This window comes from Lepisosteus platostomus, chromosome 9, assembly GCF_059453375.1.
Source record: "Lepisosteus platostomus isolate fLepPlt1 chromosome 9, fLepPlt1.hap1, whole genome shotgun sequence".
Lineage (NCBI taxonomy): Eukaryota > Metazoa > Chordata > Actinopteri > Semionotiformes > Lepisosteidae > Lepisosteus > Lepisosteus platostomus.
In genome coordinates this window covers 31333337-31345281 of record NC_142619.1, presented here as the reverse complement: position 1 = coordinate 31345281, position 11945 = coordinate 31333337, and the positions used below count along the sequence as shown (strand labels likewise).

Sequence of the window (11945 nt, the reverse complement as noted above, 5' to 3'; positions counted from 1 at the left end):
CTGCTCATTTAAAACATTATATCACCAATAAACTGCAAGCCTATTTTCTTTTGTTTCAAAGTAACCACTTCTCAGCAGGCTCTTTTTGACCACTATTTAGCAGCCTTAACTTGTTAATTAGTTGCACTTGTGATATCGAATGTACTATATGGAGCTGTGCACATGTGGTATTAATGCGTATGGCAGATCAAGACACTTTGCATCAGACTATTGCTTTGCAAGCCACGAAAAAAGGCTAACGTCCAATTAACTTAATGAAAATAAAATGGCAAATAAGTAGGCAGAAACAAAAAGTAGGCAAAGAGGGAAAATGCAATTTAGTGTGCAGCTTGAAGAAGAACTGGACACCCTTGTTACAAATATAAAACTTCGGTGAGAAGGGGGGTGGCTACACATCACAGAAAGCAGGTCTGGAATTCTGTGGAAGTCAGAGGGCCAAGAAGGAGACATGAGGGACAGACCGGTGGGATAACAGAAGTTGGATAGACACCAACAGAAATACAAGCTGGAGGAAAAAAATGGGATCCTGGTTTTCGACTAAATAAAGCAACACACACTTTGCTACTCAATTGGTTTTATTTTAAGCCCACACCATTTTTACTGTCGACCCAGCCTATGCTGTAAACTCTGAACAGAAACATTCACCAGGGTCACAGCCTCTCAATTCAGAGGAAAAAAAAATCTCATTTTTCATTGTGAAGGTGGATGTGGGACACACCCTCTGCCCATGTTACTATCAACTCTTGTTTTATTTCTGGTAAAGAAGCTGACAACAGAACATATTACAGTATGTGATGTTTTGGTAATTTTAAACTGTTCTAGAACTCATTCACTTTTGCAGTACAGTTCCATGTCTGAAAATCTATGACTACAGACTGCAAACAAATGAGCAGACATCATGTAGAACACAAGACGGGCTACAAGAGGAAGACATAGGGAGTCTAGCCCACTCCTGGAAAAATGATTCATGCACAAAAGGAGCAAGACGTTCTGAAGCACTTCATAAACACCACCCTTTTAAGTAATCAAGATTTTCAGATATATAGATTTAAATTAACAAGTTGTAGCATACTTTTGGTTATGCCATGAAATACAGTGGTCCAATTTTGCAGCCACAATTTTAACAAGGGAAAAAAAATATTAATCTTTAAGTTTAATCAACATAATCAGGTATCCGTTTACTCTGGTTTTAGTCTCATTTATAAGAACATATATTGCAAAATTCCACTCGGAAAACCTCAAATTTCATTTCTATGTATTTTGCCAAACACAAATTCTCCGCAACAGGCATTTCAAACAAAACTGCACATTGTGGCTTTAAAGAAGTCAATTATCTTTACCCAACATTAAATTTCATTTAAAAAATCTCATAGACTTTTCCATTTTCCCCACCAACTCAAAATCATACAGCCTCCCTGGTAACTTGCGCATGAAGCAATTCAATCCCAAACCTTTCAATAAATTCAGCACTGTTCAAGTGTTTATCCCTTGATAACAGCAATGGGCCTCAGTTTGATGGCTTTTTTACTAATTCCAGCATCGTGGCAGGTGTTCACAACATCCGTCACGTTTTTGTATGATTCCGGTGCCTGGAAAAGAGAAAGGAATTTTAACATTACTGAAACTACTCCTTGGCCTCCTTGTAAGAAAGTCTAATAGGGAAGCATATAGGACTGCGATACATAAATAGGAAGTTAATCTGCAATTCATTTGAAGGCAATATTGCCTATTCCATTCAGGAAGAAAACTTAACTGATAGCAAATTACTCATTTTGTTAGCTTTCCAAACTGCTACAAAATTTCAAAGAAATTAGACACATAGGAAATTAAGTTAACATTAGTGACTGCTTCAGTGTAATTCTAAAAGCTTGCTCCGTTTCTGATGCTTCAAGGCACAGCAACTCTTCATTGTTTGACCCCAAAACTGGCAACGTAGTGAAATGAGGTGGGCTCCAGCCTTCCCACAATAGTAGGAGGAAGCCATTATCTGAACTCAGAGAGTCTGCTTCCTAATATAGTTGTGATGAACACTGGCAACACAGGAAACTCACAGCAGTAACCAAATCAATTCTCAGGGAAGAATTTTCTGCTTTGAATATTGCCGTTCTAAGGCTCTTGAGATGGAGGAGGGGACCCGCTTTATCCCGTACTGAAGTTTAGCGCCCACCTAGGTGAGGCACTGCAGTCATGACGCACCAGCACTGCACTATACAGATCAGTACGTCGAGTGGGGAAAGTGCTTCTTGAGTTGAATGATGGCTAGATTTCGCGAGCCCAGAGTCGACCACAGCCAGAACACCAGGGTTAAATTATTATTCTTGCAAACAAGCCATGGCATCTTTAATGACCAAGAAGTCAGGACCTCGACTTGGGTTTACATCTCGTCTAAAAGACAGCAGTCCTTACAGCACACTGTCCCCTGTCACTATACCAGGGCAGAGATTTGGAAATCCAGGTCAGGAGATGAGAGTGACACCTACTGGAGCACTGTTACCCCCTGCAACAGCGACCTGATTTTCCTAATGTCTCCCAATCCAGAAACCAGCCTCCAAAGAGATCCAGCTAGAATACGTTTTCGAAAAAAAGAAAAAGTCCCCAAGGGTCTGTGTCATGTACTTACTTCCTCCATGACAAGCTTAGGAGAGGCAACTCTTATGGCGATCCCCTTGTCTGCCAGTTTGTCCAGAACATCTTGGAAATCCAGGTTACGACGTGATTTCGCACGAGAAAGAGCTCGGCCCTAAAACAACGTCATCAGGAAAAGGAGGACACGTGAACAGGCTAAGAGCAGCAAAACAGCATTATTCTGACATTTTAATCACAGCAGAACATCTTCTGACAGCTGATAATAATAATAATAATTAAATTAAACTTTATTTTATATAGCGCCTTTAAATGTGGCTTTTAATGACAACAACAATAAATAAGGAGAATACACAAGATAAAACAGAATTACAATATATAGAGGAGACTGTGGGTGGTAGTACTGAGAAAAGCAGAGGGGTGAAGAATGGAACCAGTTAAGTAAACGCTTTTCTAAAGAAGAGGGTTTTGAGTCTGGATTTGAAGGAGTTTAGAGAAGGTTACTCTCTGATATCCTTGGGGAGAGAGTTTCAGAGCTTGGGAGCATAACAGGAGAAGGCCCTGTCACCCATACAATGTAGACGGGCTTGGAGGACAGTAAGGAGATTGGAATTAGAAGAGCGAAGATTGCGAGGTTGGGAGTAGGGCGATAATAGTTCAGACAGGTACTGAGGTGCCAAGCCATGCAGAGCCTTATAGGTGAGCATTAGGATTTTAAAGTCTACACAGAATTTGACCAGAAGCCAGTGCAAGGGCTCCAGGATAGGAGTAATGTCATCACTTGCACTAAACCTGGTCACGATTCTGGCTGCTGAATTTTGGACATACTGCAGTTTGTTCAAAGTAGATTTAGATACCCCAGCAAGTAGAGCATTACAGTAGTCAATTCTAGAGAACACAAATGTGTTGATCAGCTTTTCAGCCACAGTTAGTGATGGCATAGGGCGTAGTCTAGCGATATTTCTGAGGTGAAAAAAAGATAAAACAGAGGAATGGCTTAAGATCACGTGAGTGAGGCAGTAAGTCTCAGCACTTTCCAGTTATCCCCACGCTCACAATAATATAGGAAACATTAAAAAAATTGGGTTCCTTGCAGAAATAATCCTTTTCCCTCGCAACACAGTATTGGCATGCAACACACTAGTTGGCATTCATCATATTAGAAGCCCAAACAGACAAGAGGGGAGGTGTATTCTGGGTATTTGAAAATCACAAAAACAAAACTAAAAGCTAAACGGTCCATTTTCTTGAATCAGTTGTTTCAAACCTGGTGTTATGTAATTCAGTACCATAACCTCTCATCTCTGTGACTTCTAAAGGTTTGATATCCAAGACTGCCAAAAAGAGCACTTCCTGCATCCTCCTTTACTATAGAGGAACTACAGTGAAGCTTTTCAAGTCAGCATGCATACGTGTATAAGAAACAGCTACTCTTAATATTGATTTTTATAAAAATGACTGGAAAAAAAAGTATAGTAATGACTATGTTAAGTGTCTAAGTGCTAGTATATGTTTCGAGTCTATGTAACACTGGAGATGGTCTTTTGTCTCTCGGGGCTCCCTGTAAAACCACGTTTTAATTGTGCTTGAAAAATCCAATTTAAAATTGTTCCATACAACTGTGCTCTGAATCAAAGAAGAAACATTGTTTTCAGAAATAAAAATAATTTTAATAAAGCCTTACAGCTCCATGGCAGGTGGTGCCAAAAGTCTCCGTCATTCCCTGCTCAGTTCCTGTCAGAACATAGCTGCAGGTTCCCATGGTGCCACCAATGAGAACTGGCTGTCCGGTCAACTGTAGGAGAATAAAATGAACATGGAGGAGCTGTTAAACTGGCAGCTGTGTGCAGCAGGGCTCAGAGCTCTGTACTTGTAACTGGATGCTGGCAGTTTCAAATTCCAGGTGCAGCACTGCTGGTGCACCCTTGAGTAAGACTGCACCAGTAAAATGGCAAGCAGTAGAAATGGATATAAATGTAATCAATGTACTTTGTATAAAAGCAACAGCCTTACTGCTGATTACACAGACTCGTGCCTAAACATAAATCTGTACAAAAAGAAAATTGACATTTTGGTAAAAATAGGAGATCTGCCAGTCAGGTTGGAGAATGAGGGACACTGTGGCCCCACCTGGTAATCGACAGCGATCAAGGGGTGGTGTGGAGGGAAGGCTCTGGTGGACCCCTTCCTGTGCACCAGCAGCGTCTTCTGCTTCCCATCCACCATGTGCTCCTCCACCTTAGCGATGTTGTGAGAGACGTCGTAGATCACGTGCATGTCCAGGTCATCGGGGGTGGTGGTGAACACTTTCGAAAAAGCCTGAGCCACAACCACGAAAAAAAAAAAAAGATTTCAGAAGCAGCACATGTTCAGACTGGCACCACCTTAACATCTTACTTGTCGTCACTTGTTGCACAACCTCCAGACAAAACACTCAACTATATAAATTATATTCAATTGCATCTCCAGTTAGGGTTAAATTTAATCTGATATTAAGAAGCTTCTGAAGTTCTGAACTACAAATTTACTTCACTGCACTCAAATACACACTAATGAAATTTCGTATTGAAAACGCACACACTCACCCTCCGTCAGCTCTGGAATAAAGTTAAATTTCTGCCATTTTGGTTAACATATACATGCCAGGTGACTGCAGGCTCTGGCTGGCTGGCTGGCTCAGGTAGGGCAGCACGGGACTCGCGCCTACCTGTCTGGTTAAGAAGGTCATGGACGAGCGGTTGACCCAGGCGTAATTTCCTGCTGCCGCCATTCCCTTCAGGTAGTCCTGGCCTTCCTCAGACGTGATCCGGGCACAGGCCAGCTGGCGGTCATTCACGGTAATCTTGTCCCTCTTCATCGCCTTCTCCATCGCCACCAGGGCATCTAACGACAGAGAGCGATCAACCATTCTCCATCAATACTGGTCCTCTGCTCTTTGGAGCTCCGGGCAAATAAGTTTGACAGTCCAGAAACAAGGCTTAAGGATTAAGATGCCATTGAAGAGTTTTTTTTACTTTATAGGGTAAAATGTTCTGTGTTTTTAAAATAAACTGTTTCTCTGGGAAAGAAAAAAAAAAGGTTTGTCTCTACAGACTACTAAAAGATGAACAGCAGTGATCTCGGTACCTGTTGCTACCTGATGCCCAAGGCCTCTGCTCCCACTGTGGATCATGACGCACACCTGTCCTTTGTGATCGATGCCCATTTTCTTGGCTGCATAATCATTGTAAATTTCATCCACCACCTGGATCTCTGCATAGTGGTTCCCAGCACCAAGGGTTCCCAGCTGAAAGATAAAAAAGATCCTCCTATTTAATCCAGTCATTGTACTCTCCGAGTCTGCAATTTCAGAACAGAGTGCTCCGTTCTGAGACGCAAACTGTGTAAGATCTGTATAAAAAATGCTATGCATGCAGTTGGAAGCAGTGCAGATCAGGCTTTACAAGAAAATTACATGTTTATTATATGTTTTCCAACTACTTCATCTATCATCCAATTTTGGGTCATAGGGGAGCTGAAGTCTATCCCAGCAAGTAATGGGTACAAGGCTGGGTACACCCTGGATGGGACACTAGTTCATTGCAGGGCACACAGAAACGGACAAACCTACATCTAGAGCCACTCATACCAGAGGCTAACTGACATACCAGGATCCATTTGGATAAGGAGGCAACTGCAAACCAACGCAAAGATTGGAAGAACAGACAAACGCCATGCAAACAGCACCCCAAGTCAAGAATTGAACCCAGGGCCCTAGCGCTACAAGGCAGCAATGCTAACCACTGCACCACCCAATGGTTATCATTAAGAGAAAAATAAGGGTTAAAGTCTTAACAAAATCAAAAACACGCTCCAGACCAGTTTCCCATAGCTGGTACAAGCTGCTTGGGGGTCCCCCTGCTGTGCAGAGAGGCCGCCTCAGTGTGTCTCTGTACCTGTGGAAGGCCTCTCTTCTTGGCCTTGGAGGAGACCTTGGTTGGATCAGCCTGCAGCATCCTGCCGTACTCCTCGCAGTGCTCCTTATCTTCTGCCCAGGCGTAGCCCTCCCGCAGGGACCAGTCCACCCCCATCTCCAGCGCTTCCTCTAGGTCCCTACAGCACCACAACGGCTTAAAGACAACTGTGTGCCAACAAGAGAGACCTTGCGAACTTTACAGCACGCTTTTGGTCACCTAGTCGGACACCTAAATTCCTGTTTGCAATGGTCAGCACACCTACAGCAAGCCTTTCGTCATCATCTTCCTGAACTTTAGAAGGCCAGCACATGCATTCATCGCTTCAACTTCAAGATATAAATCACTGCGTTTTATCACTTCCACCCCCATGCTGACAGCAAAGCAGTTTCTGTTTTCACCACAATCTGGACAGAAACACATTCTGCTCTGCTTGTGGAGCTGATGAAGCGACCGAATGGAACAAAACCTGGGGTGAATATACCCCCAATATCACACGAGAATGGATGAAAGGAAATGCCATACAGAAATATGAGATATGAACTATATCTATAATAAAAGTAATGAAAACAAGGTACTCCTGGTCCATCCGCCCAGTATTCCTAGAGGTCTCTCTGGGCTCCAGCGCACACTCTGGCCTGGGGCAGTGAGGCCAGCTCGGGGGGGTGGGTGAGGGAACGGCGCGCTGTCCTTACTTGGCGCCCATGGGGATGACTCCCTTCGAGCCCACGCCTACAGGTATGTGGTCGAACATGGCTTGTGCGAGCTGCTCCTTCACCGGCTGCACATCCCCCTCGTCCAGGTTGGTGCGCAGCAGCCGGACCCCGCAGTTAATGTCGAAACCCACGCCACCTGGTCCAGACAGAGCACAGCGCGTTTCCGACTGCCCAGACCTCCCAAACGCATACATCTGCTCTTCAACTTCTCGATTTTCACTTCAGAATTAAAACTATATCCCAGCAGTGAAGGGGAATGAAAGGGAGTCTGGGTTACATTTATTTTTGTAACTATTTTCTACATACACAAGATCTTAACATTACCTTAACAACAAACTCATAAGGATGATTTTTTGGGAGAAAAAAAATGTTGTCTACTATGTTTTTTCATTACCACGTATTTATTGTTCTGGTTATTATTTATTATGTTTGTGATGTACTGCGAACATTGTGTTGTCTGTCTTACTGTGATTGTCCTGAGAGACAATCGCGAATAAGAATTCCAATATACATATGGCAATAAACAACTGTACCTACCTCTATACCTCTGTTTTCTACTAATAACTACTTAAATGAGACACATTTTCAACAAAGGAACCACAATAATAGTTGACATTAATAAAGCTAAAACAAAAACTGTTACAGCAGAGATTTAGACTGAACATACAAACCAGCATATGGAATACTTCTCTGGTACAGTAGTTCATATATATCCATGTCCTTTTATAACCTGGGCAGAGCGATGGATATATACCAGTACAATTATTCAGCTCATCCTGTTGCTTAGTTTGGGCCCAAATCAAACTTCTAGAAGAAATGCTAATTATGATTCTAGATTGTTTTCACACTTCCAGCACAACCCCAGCCAAGAAAAAGTCAAGGGGGACCAAACCTGAAGTACTGATGGGAACAGTATGTCAGGGATATAGACTTCAATGTGTACTCATTAGCAACTTGTAGCCCTCTCCAATATCTTAAGAGTTGTTGCTAAAATGCTACTATTTAGTTATCGGAAGCACAGGGCGACATTCAAACAGCACACGGGATTACAGCACTCACCTAAAAAAGTAATAAAGTCATACATAATTCCCTGTGCTGTTGGCAGTGAAAGGTTTTAAGAGTCTGTATGCATTACCTGGGGAAACTACAGCGCAGGGGTCACTCATATCAAATGCTGCCATATTGCCAATTGCAAAGCCATATCCAGAGTGGACATCGGGGAGACCAATAGATCGCTGAAAGACAGAAAAGGTTCGATCAGAACTTTTGTTAAATTTAATTTAAACAGAAATAAATAAAAAAACTTTCCTCCGCCCTGCAAAATCCCTCTGTCATCATTAGAACCACCTCCAAGCTATTCAACAAAACCCCAGCAGTGAAATTTCGCAGGACTAGTGGAAGTACTTTAGCCTTTTCTTAAAGGATACCATGGATTCTGCTTCAACTAGCTTTGTTAAAGTTTTTGAATAATTGCATCAACTACCTACATAGCCTTGTCCGTTACAGGGGTGAACGATTCAGTTCCTTTATTCTAACTTTCCCTTCAGATTATGAAAATAAGTCCAACTGCTTTCCTTGGTACTGTCTCTAAAGTAGCAAGATCTTTCTTGTCACGTAAACTCAACACAGTATTCCACGCGTGTTCCAACTAGCGTATTGTATATTTTTAACTTGACTTTACTTGATTTATGCTCAATATATCATTCATGATCTGGGGGGTTCACAGCCAGCAATTTCCTAACCTGGCAAGAAGAGGCCAGCAAAGTCTAACAATGACAGGTCATGACCTGGAGACCACAAAAGATCCTTACAAGATGCCAATGTTTTCACACTGCTAGTTCCACTGCCTACGAAATGCCAGATTGCTACAGTTCACAGATAAACCGTGAGGGAACAGCTTGCAAGCCAGATGACCGCAAGGGCTCAACAATTTTCATTCAAGTGGAGGAATAATGTGTGAGCAACACCTCTGTCCGGCCAGCCAGCAGAGGAATCGAGCCCTCAAGGCCATGTGCACATCACCCTTCTTAAGCTTGTGTGATAGTGACTTTCTCTGGAGGTGAAAAGGTGACTTTTGGATGTCCAGCTCGCCTTCTTTGAGCTCGAACACCTGTGGACATCCCATGAGCTGGGATGAGGTGTAGCACCTAGAGCCCGGAGAGAAATGAGCACGGCTTCTGAAGAAAGAGCTCTGACTTGTTCCAGGCACTCACGTGTACAATTCCTGGCAGTGCAGCAACATTGCCAATCTGCTTCATTGCTGGAAGAAATCCACCGAAGCCTGAAAAAAATTCAGCAAATATTGGCACATTGGTTCGGTCTAATTCTTTCACACTTCTCATACTTAACACATTCAATGTAAAAGGCATGAATAACCTTTTTAACATGTCTTATGTTCAACTATAAGACTTCGAACATAGGGTAATAATAATAATAACAACAACATCACTTTATTAACCCTTTACAATTTTCTCGCATTAGGAATTATCTTTTCGCATACCCCAGCTTGCTCTCCATGAGACACACAGACAGGGAGAGAGCCTGGGGTCAGAGCGCAGGGTCTGCCATTGTATGGCGCCCCTGGAGCAGTTGGGCTTAAGGGCCTTGCTCAGGGGCCCAACAGAGTAGGATTCCTCTGCTGGCTGCGGGATTTGAACCGGCAACCTTCCAGCCACAGGCGCAGATCCTTAGCCACAGAGCCACCGCTCCGCCCCAGGTCACAAAAGGTCATTTAGTTTTCTCCACTCTTTTGACTGTTAGTAGTTAAATGACCCAAGAATTGCATCAAGGTTTTAAAGGTTACACAAATTACTGATTGAAGTAAAACAGTTAGTGCAGAAAATCCGAGAACATTGTTACTTGAGCAAGACCCTCCCCATTAATAACTGACCAGGACAAACAGACAAGAAAAACATTTCTTCCGCACTACTTGTTTTGCCTTCTTCGGACCAAAACTGAATTTAACATTAACCCTTTAAAACAGATTTTGTATTATAGGCTCCTACCTCCCCCTCGACAGGCATTTCGGAGCTCCTCAAACATCAGCTTCTCCAAAGGATCGTTCACATAGAAAACACCTTCCACCTGTACCAAGACACAGCAGAGAACAGCTTTGTTTCAGTCTCGCCATTAAAGTTACCACATTTAAAAAACAGGTTAATTAACGATTGTCAATATTATTATATCAATATTTCCAGATACCAATTAACGACGGTTTCTTTAATGTCTCAGATTAACTCATGCGTGATTTAGAATGAACTTTGTAGACGTTATCTCCTCCACACTGATAAGAAATGTTTTCTTTGGTGTGGGCTTAAACAAGTTATGATTCATTGCTGTTGCAATCCTGGTCTTCAAAAGGCCTTTAGAAAAATGCCTCGCAAAACACATTACTTGCATCTTTAGGATTATGAAAAAAATAGCTGAAAATTCTATGGCACCAAACATATACAGAAATAATAGAAGACACATTCCACCTGTACCAAGACAGCAGAGAACAGCTTTGTTTCAGTCTCACCAATAAAGTTACCACATTTAACAAACAGGTTAATTAACGATTGTCAATATTATTATATCAATATTTCCAGATACCAATTAACGACGGTTTCTTTAATGTCTCAGATTAACTCATGCGTGATTTAGAATGAACTTTGTAGACGTTATCTCCTCCACACTGATAAGAAATGTTTTCTTTGGTGTGGGCTTAAACAAGTTATGATTCATTGCTGTTGCAATCCTGGTCTTCAAAAGGCCTTTAGAAAAATGCCTCGCAAAACACATTACTTGCATCTTTAGGATTATGAAAAAAATAGCTGAAAATTCTATGGCACCAAACATATACAGAAATAATAGAAGACACATTCCACCTGTACCAAGACAGCAGAGAACAGCTTTGTTTCAGTCTCACCAATAAAGTTACCACATTTAACAAACAGGTTAATTAACGATTGTCACTATTATTATATTAATATTTCCAGATACCAATTAATGGCGGTTTTTTTAATGGCTCAGATTAATTCATGCGTGATTTAAAATAAACTTTGTAAATGTATTTCTTCTACCCTGATAAGAAATGTTTTATTTGGTGTACGCTTTTAAACAGGTTATGATTCAATACTGTAGCAATCCTGGCCTTCAAAAGGCCTTAAGGAAATTGCCTCGTAAAGCACATGACTTGAATCGTTCGGATTATGAAAAAAAGTAGTTGAATATTCTATGGCACCGAAAATATACAGAAGTTATTTAAGTACGTGTCCGTTTTACAAAGCTTAAATGTTATTTAGAAAACCGACACGTAATGAAGTACAACTAAGGCAGGATTTTGTATACACTAATAGGATATCATGACAAACTAAAACCTAATGGGTTTAAAAAACAAAAGTAGGTTTTTGTTATTTTCAATGAACTGTCTACCGTCCACATTTTTGTCACATTAGTCCGATTCAATAGGTAGTTCAACTTTACCTGCATGTTGGGTACAAATCCTTTTCGGATCCGCCAGCAATTCTTGCTGATTTTATCCAAATACTGTAGCTCATCATTGTAGCTGCGACTCATTTTATCTTTTGGTATTTCACAAAACGCGTGTCTTCTTTAAAGCTGAAGTATATATTATATGCCACAGCACAGTGACGTAAACCCTGCAAACTACGGGTCTTCAGAGAGCTCAAAATATGCGAATCCCGATCAGAAA

At 41.7% G+C, this 11945-nt stretch overlaps 1 protein-coding gene across 1 annotated transcript; it reads right to left on the bottom strand.

The window, feature by feature from the left end:
* Positions 1-557: 557 nt before the first annotated feature.
* rtcb (RNA 2',3'-cyclic phosphate and 5'-OH ligase) lies at positions 558-11903 on the bottom strand. Its single transcript, XM_088644710.1, has 12 exons — positions 11717-11903; positions 10258-10336; positions 9466-9533; positions 8388-8487; positions 7232-7388; positions 6519-6675; positions 5710-5869; positions 5291-5466; positions 4714-4902; positions 4268-4378; positions 2621-2740; positions 558-1589 (listed from the first exon to the last, which is right to left on the bottom strand). Exons 1-12 carry the CDS (start codon positions 11807-11809, stop codon positions 1482-1484), a joined length of 1518 nt encoding a protein of 505 aa, XP_088500836.1. The 5' UTR covers positions 11810-11903; the 3' UTR covers positions 558-1481.
* Positions 11904-11945: the final 42 nt, after the last annotated feature.

What these genes read in the sequence shown, in the direction of transcription:
- rtcb (XM_088644710.1), bottom strand. Translation starts at nt 11,809, where the DNA reads ATGAGTCGCAGCTACAATGATGAGCTACAGTATTTGGATAAAATCAGC. An exon ending in CACTGCCAGGAATTGTACAC is followed by an intron (nt 8,488 to 9,465) that starts GTGAGTGCCTGG and finishes TCTGTCTTTCAG; the next exon opens with CGATCTATTGGTCTCCCCGA. An exon ending in TGACCTTCTTAACCAGACAG is followed by an intron (nt 4,903 to 5,290) that starts GTAGGCGCGAGT and finishes GTTGTGGCTCAG; the next exon opens with GCTTTTTCGAAAGTGTTCAC.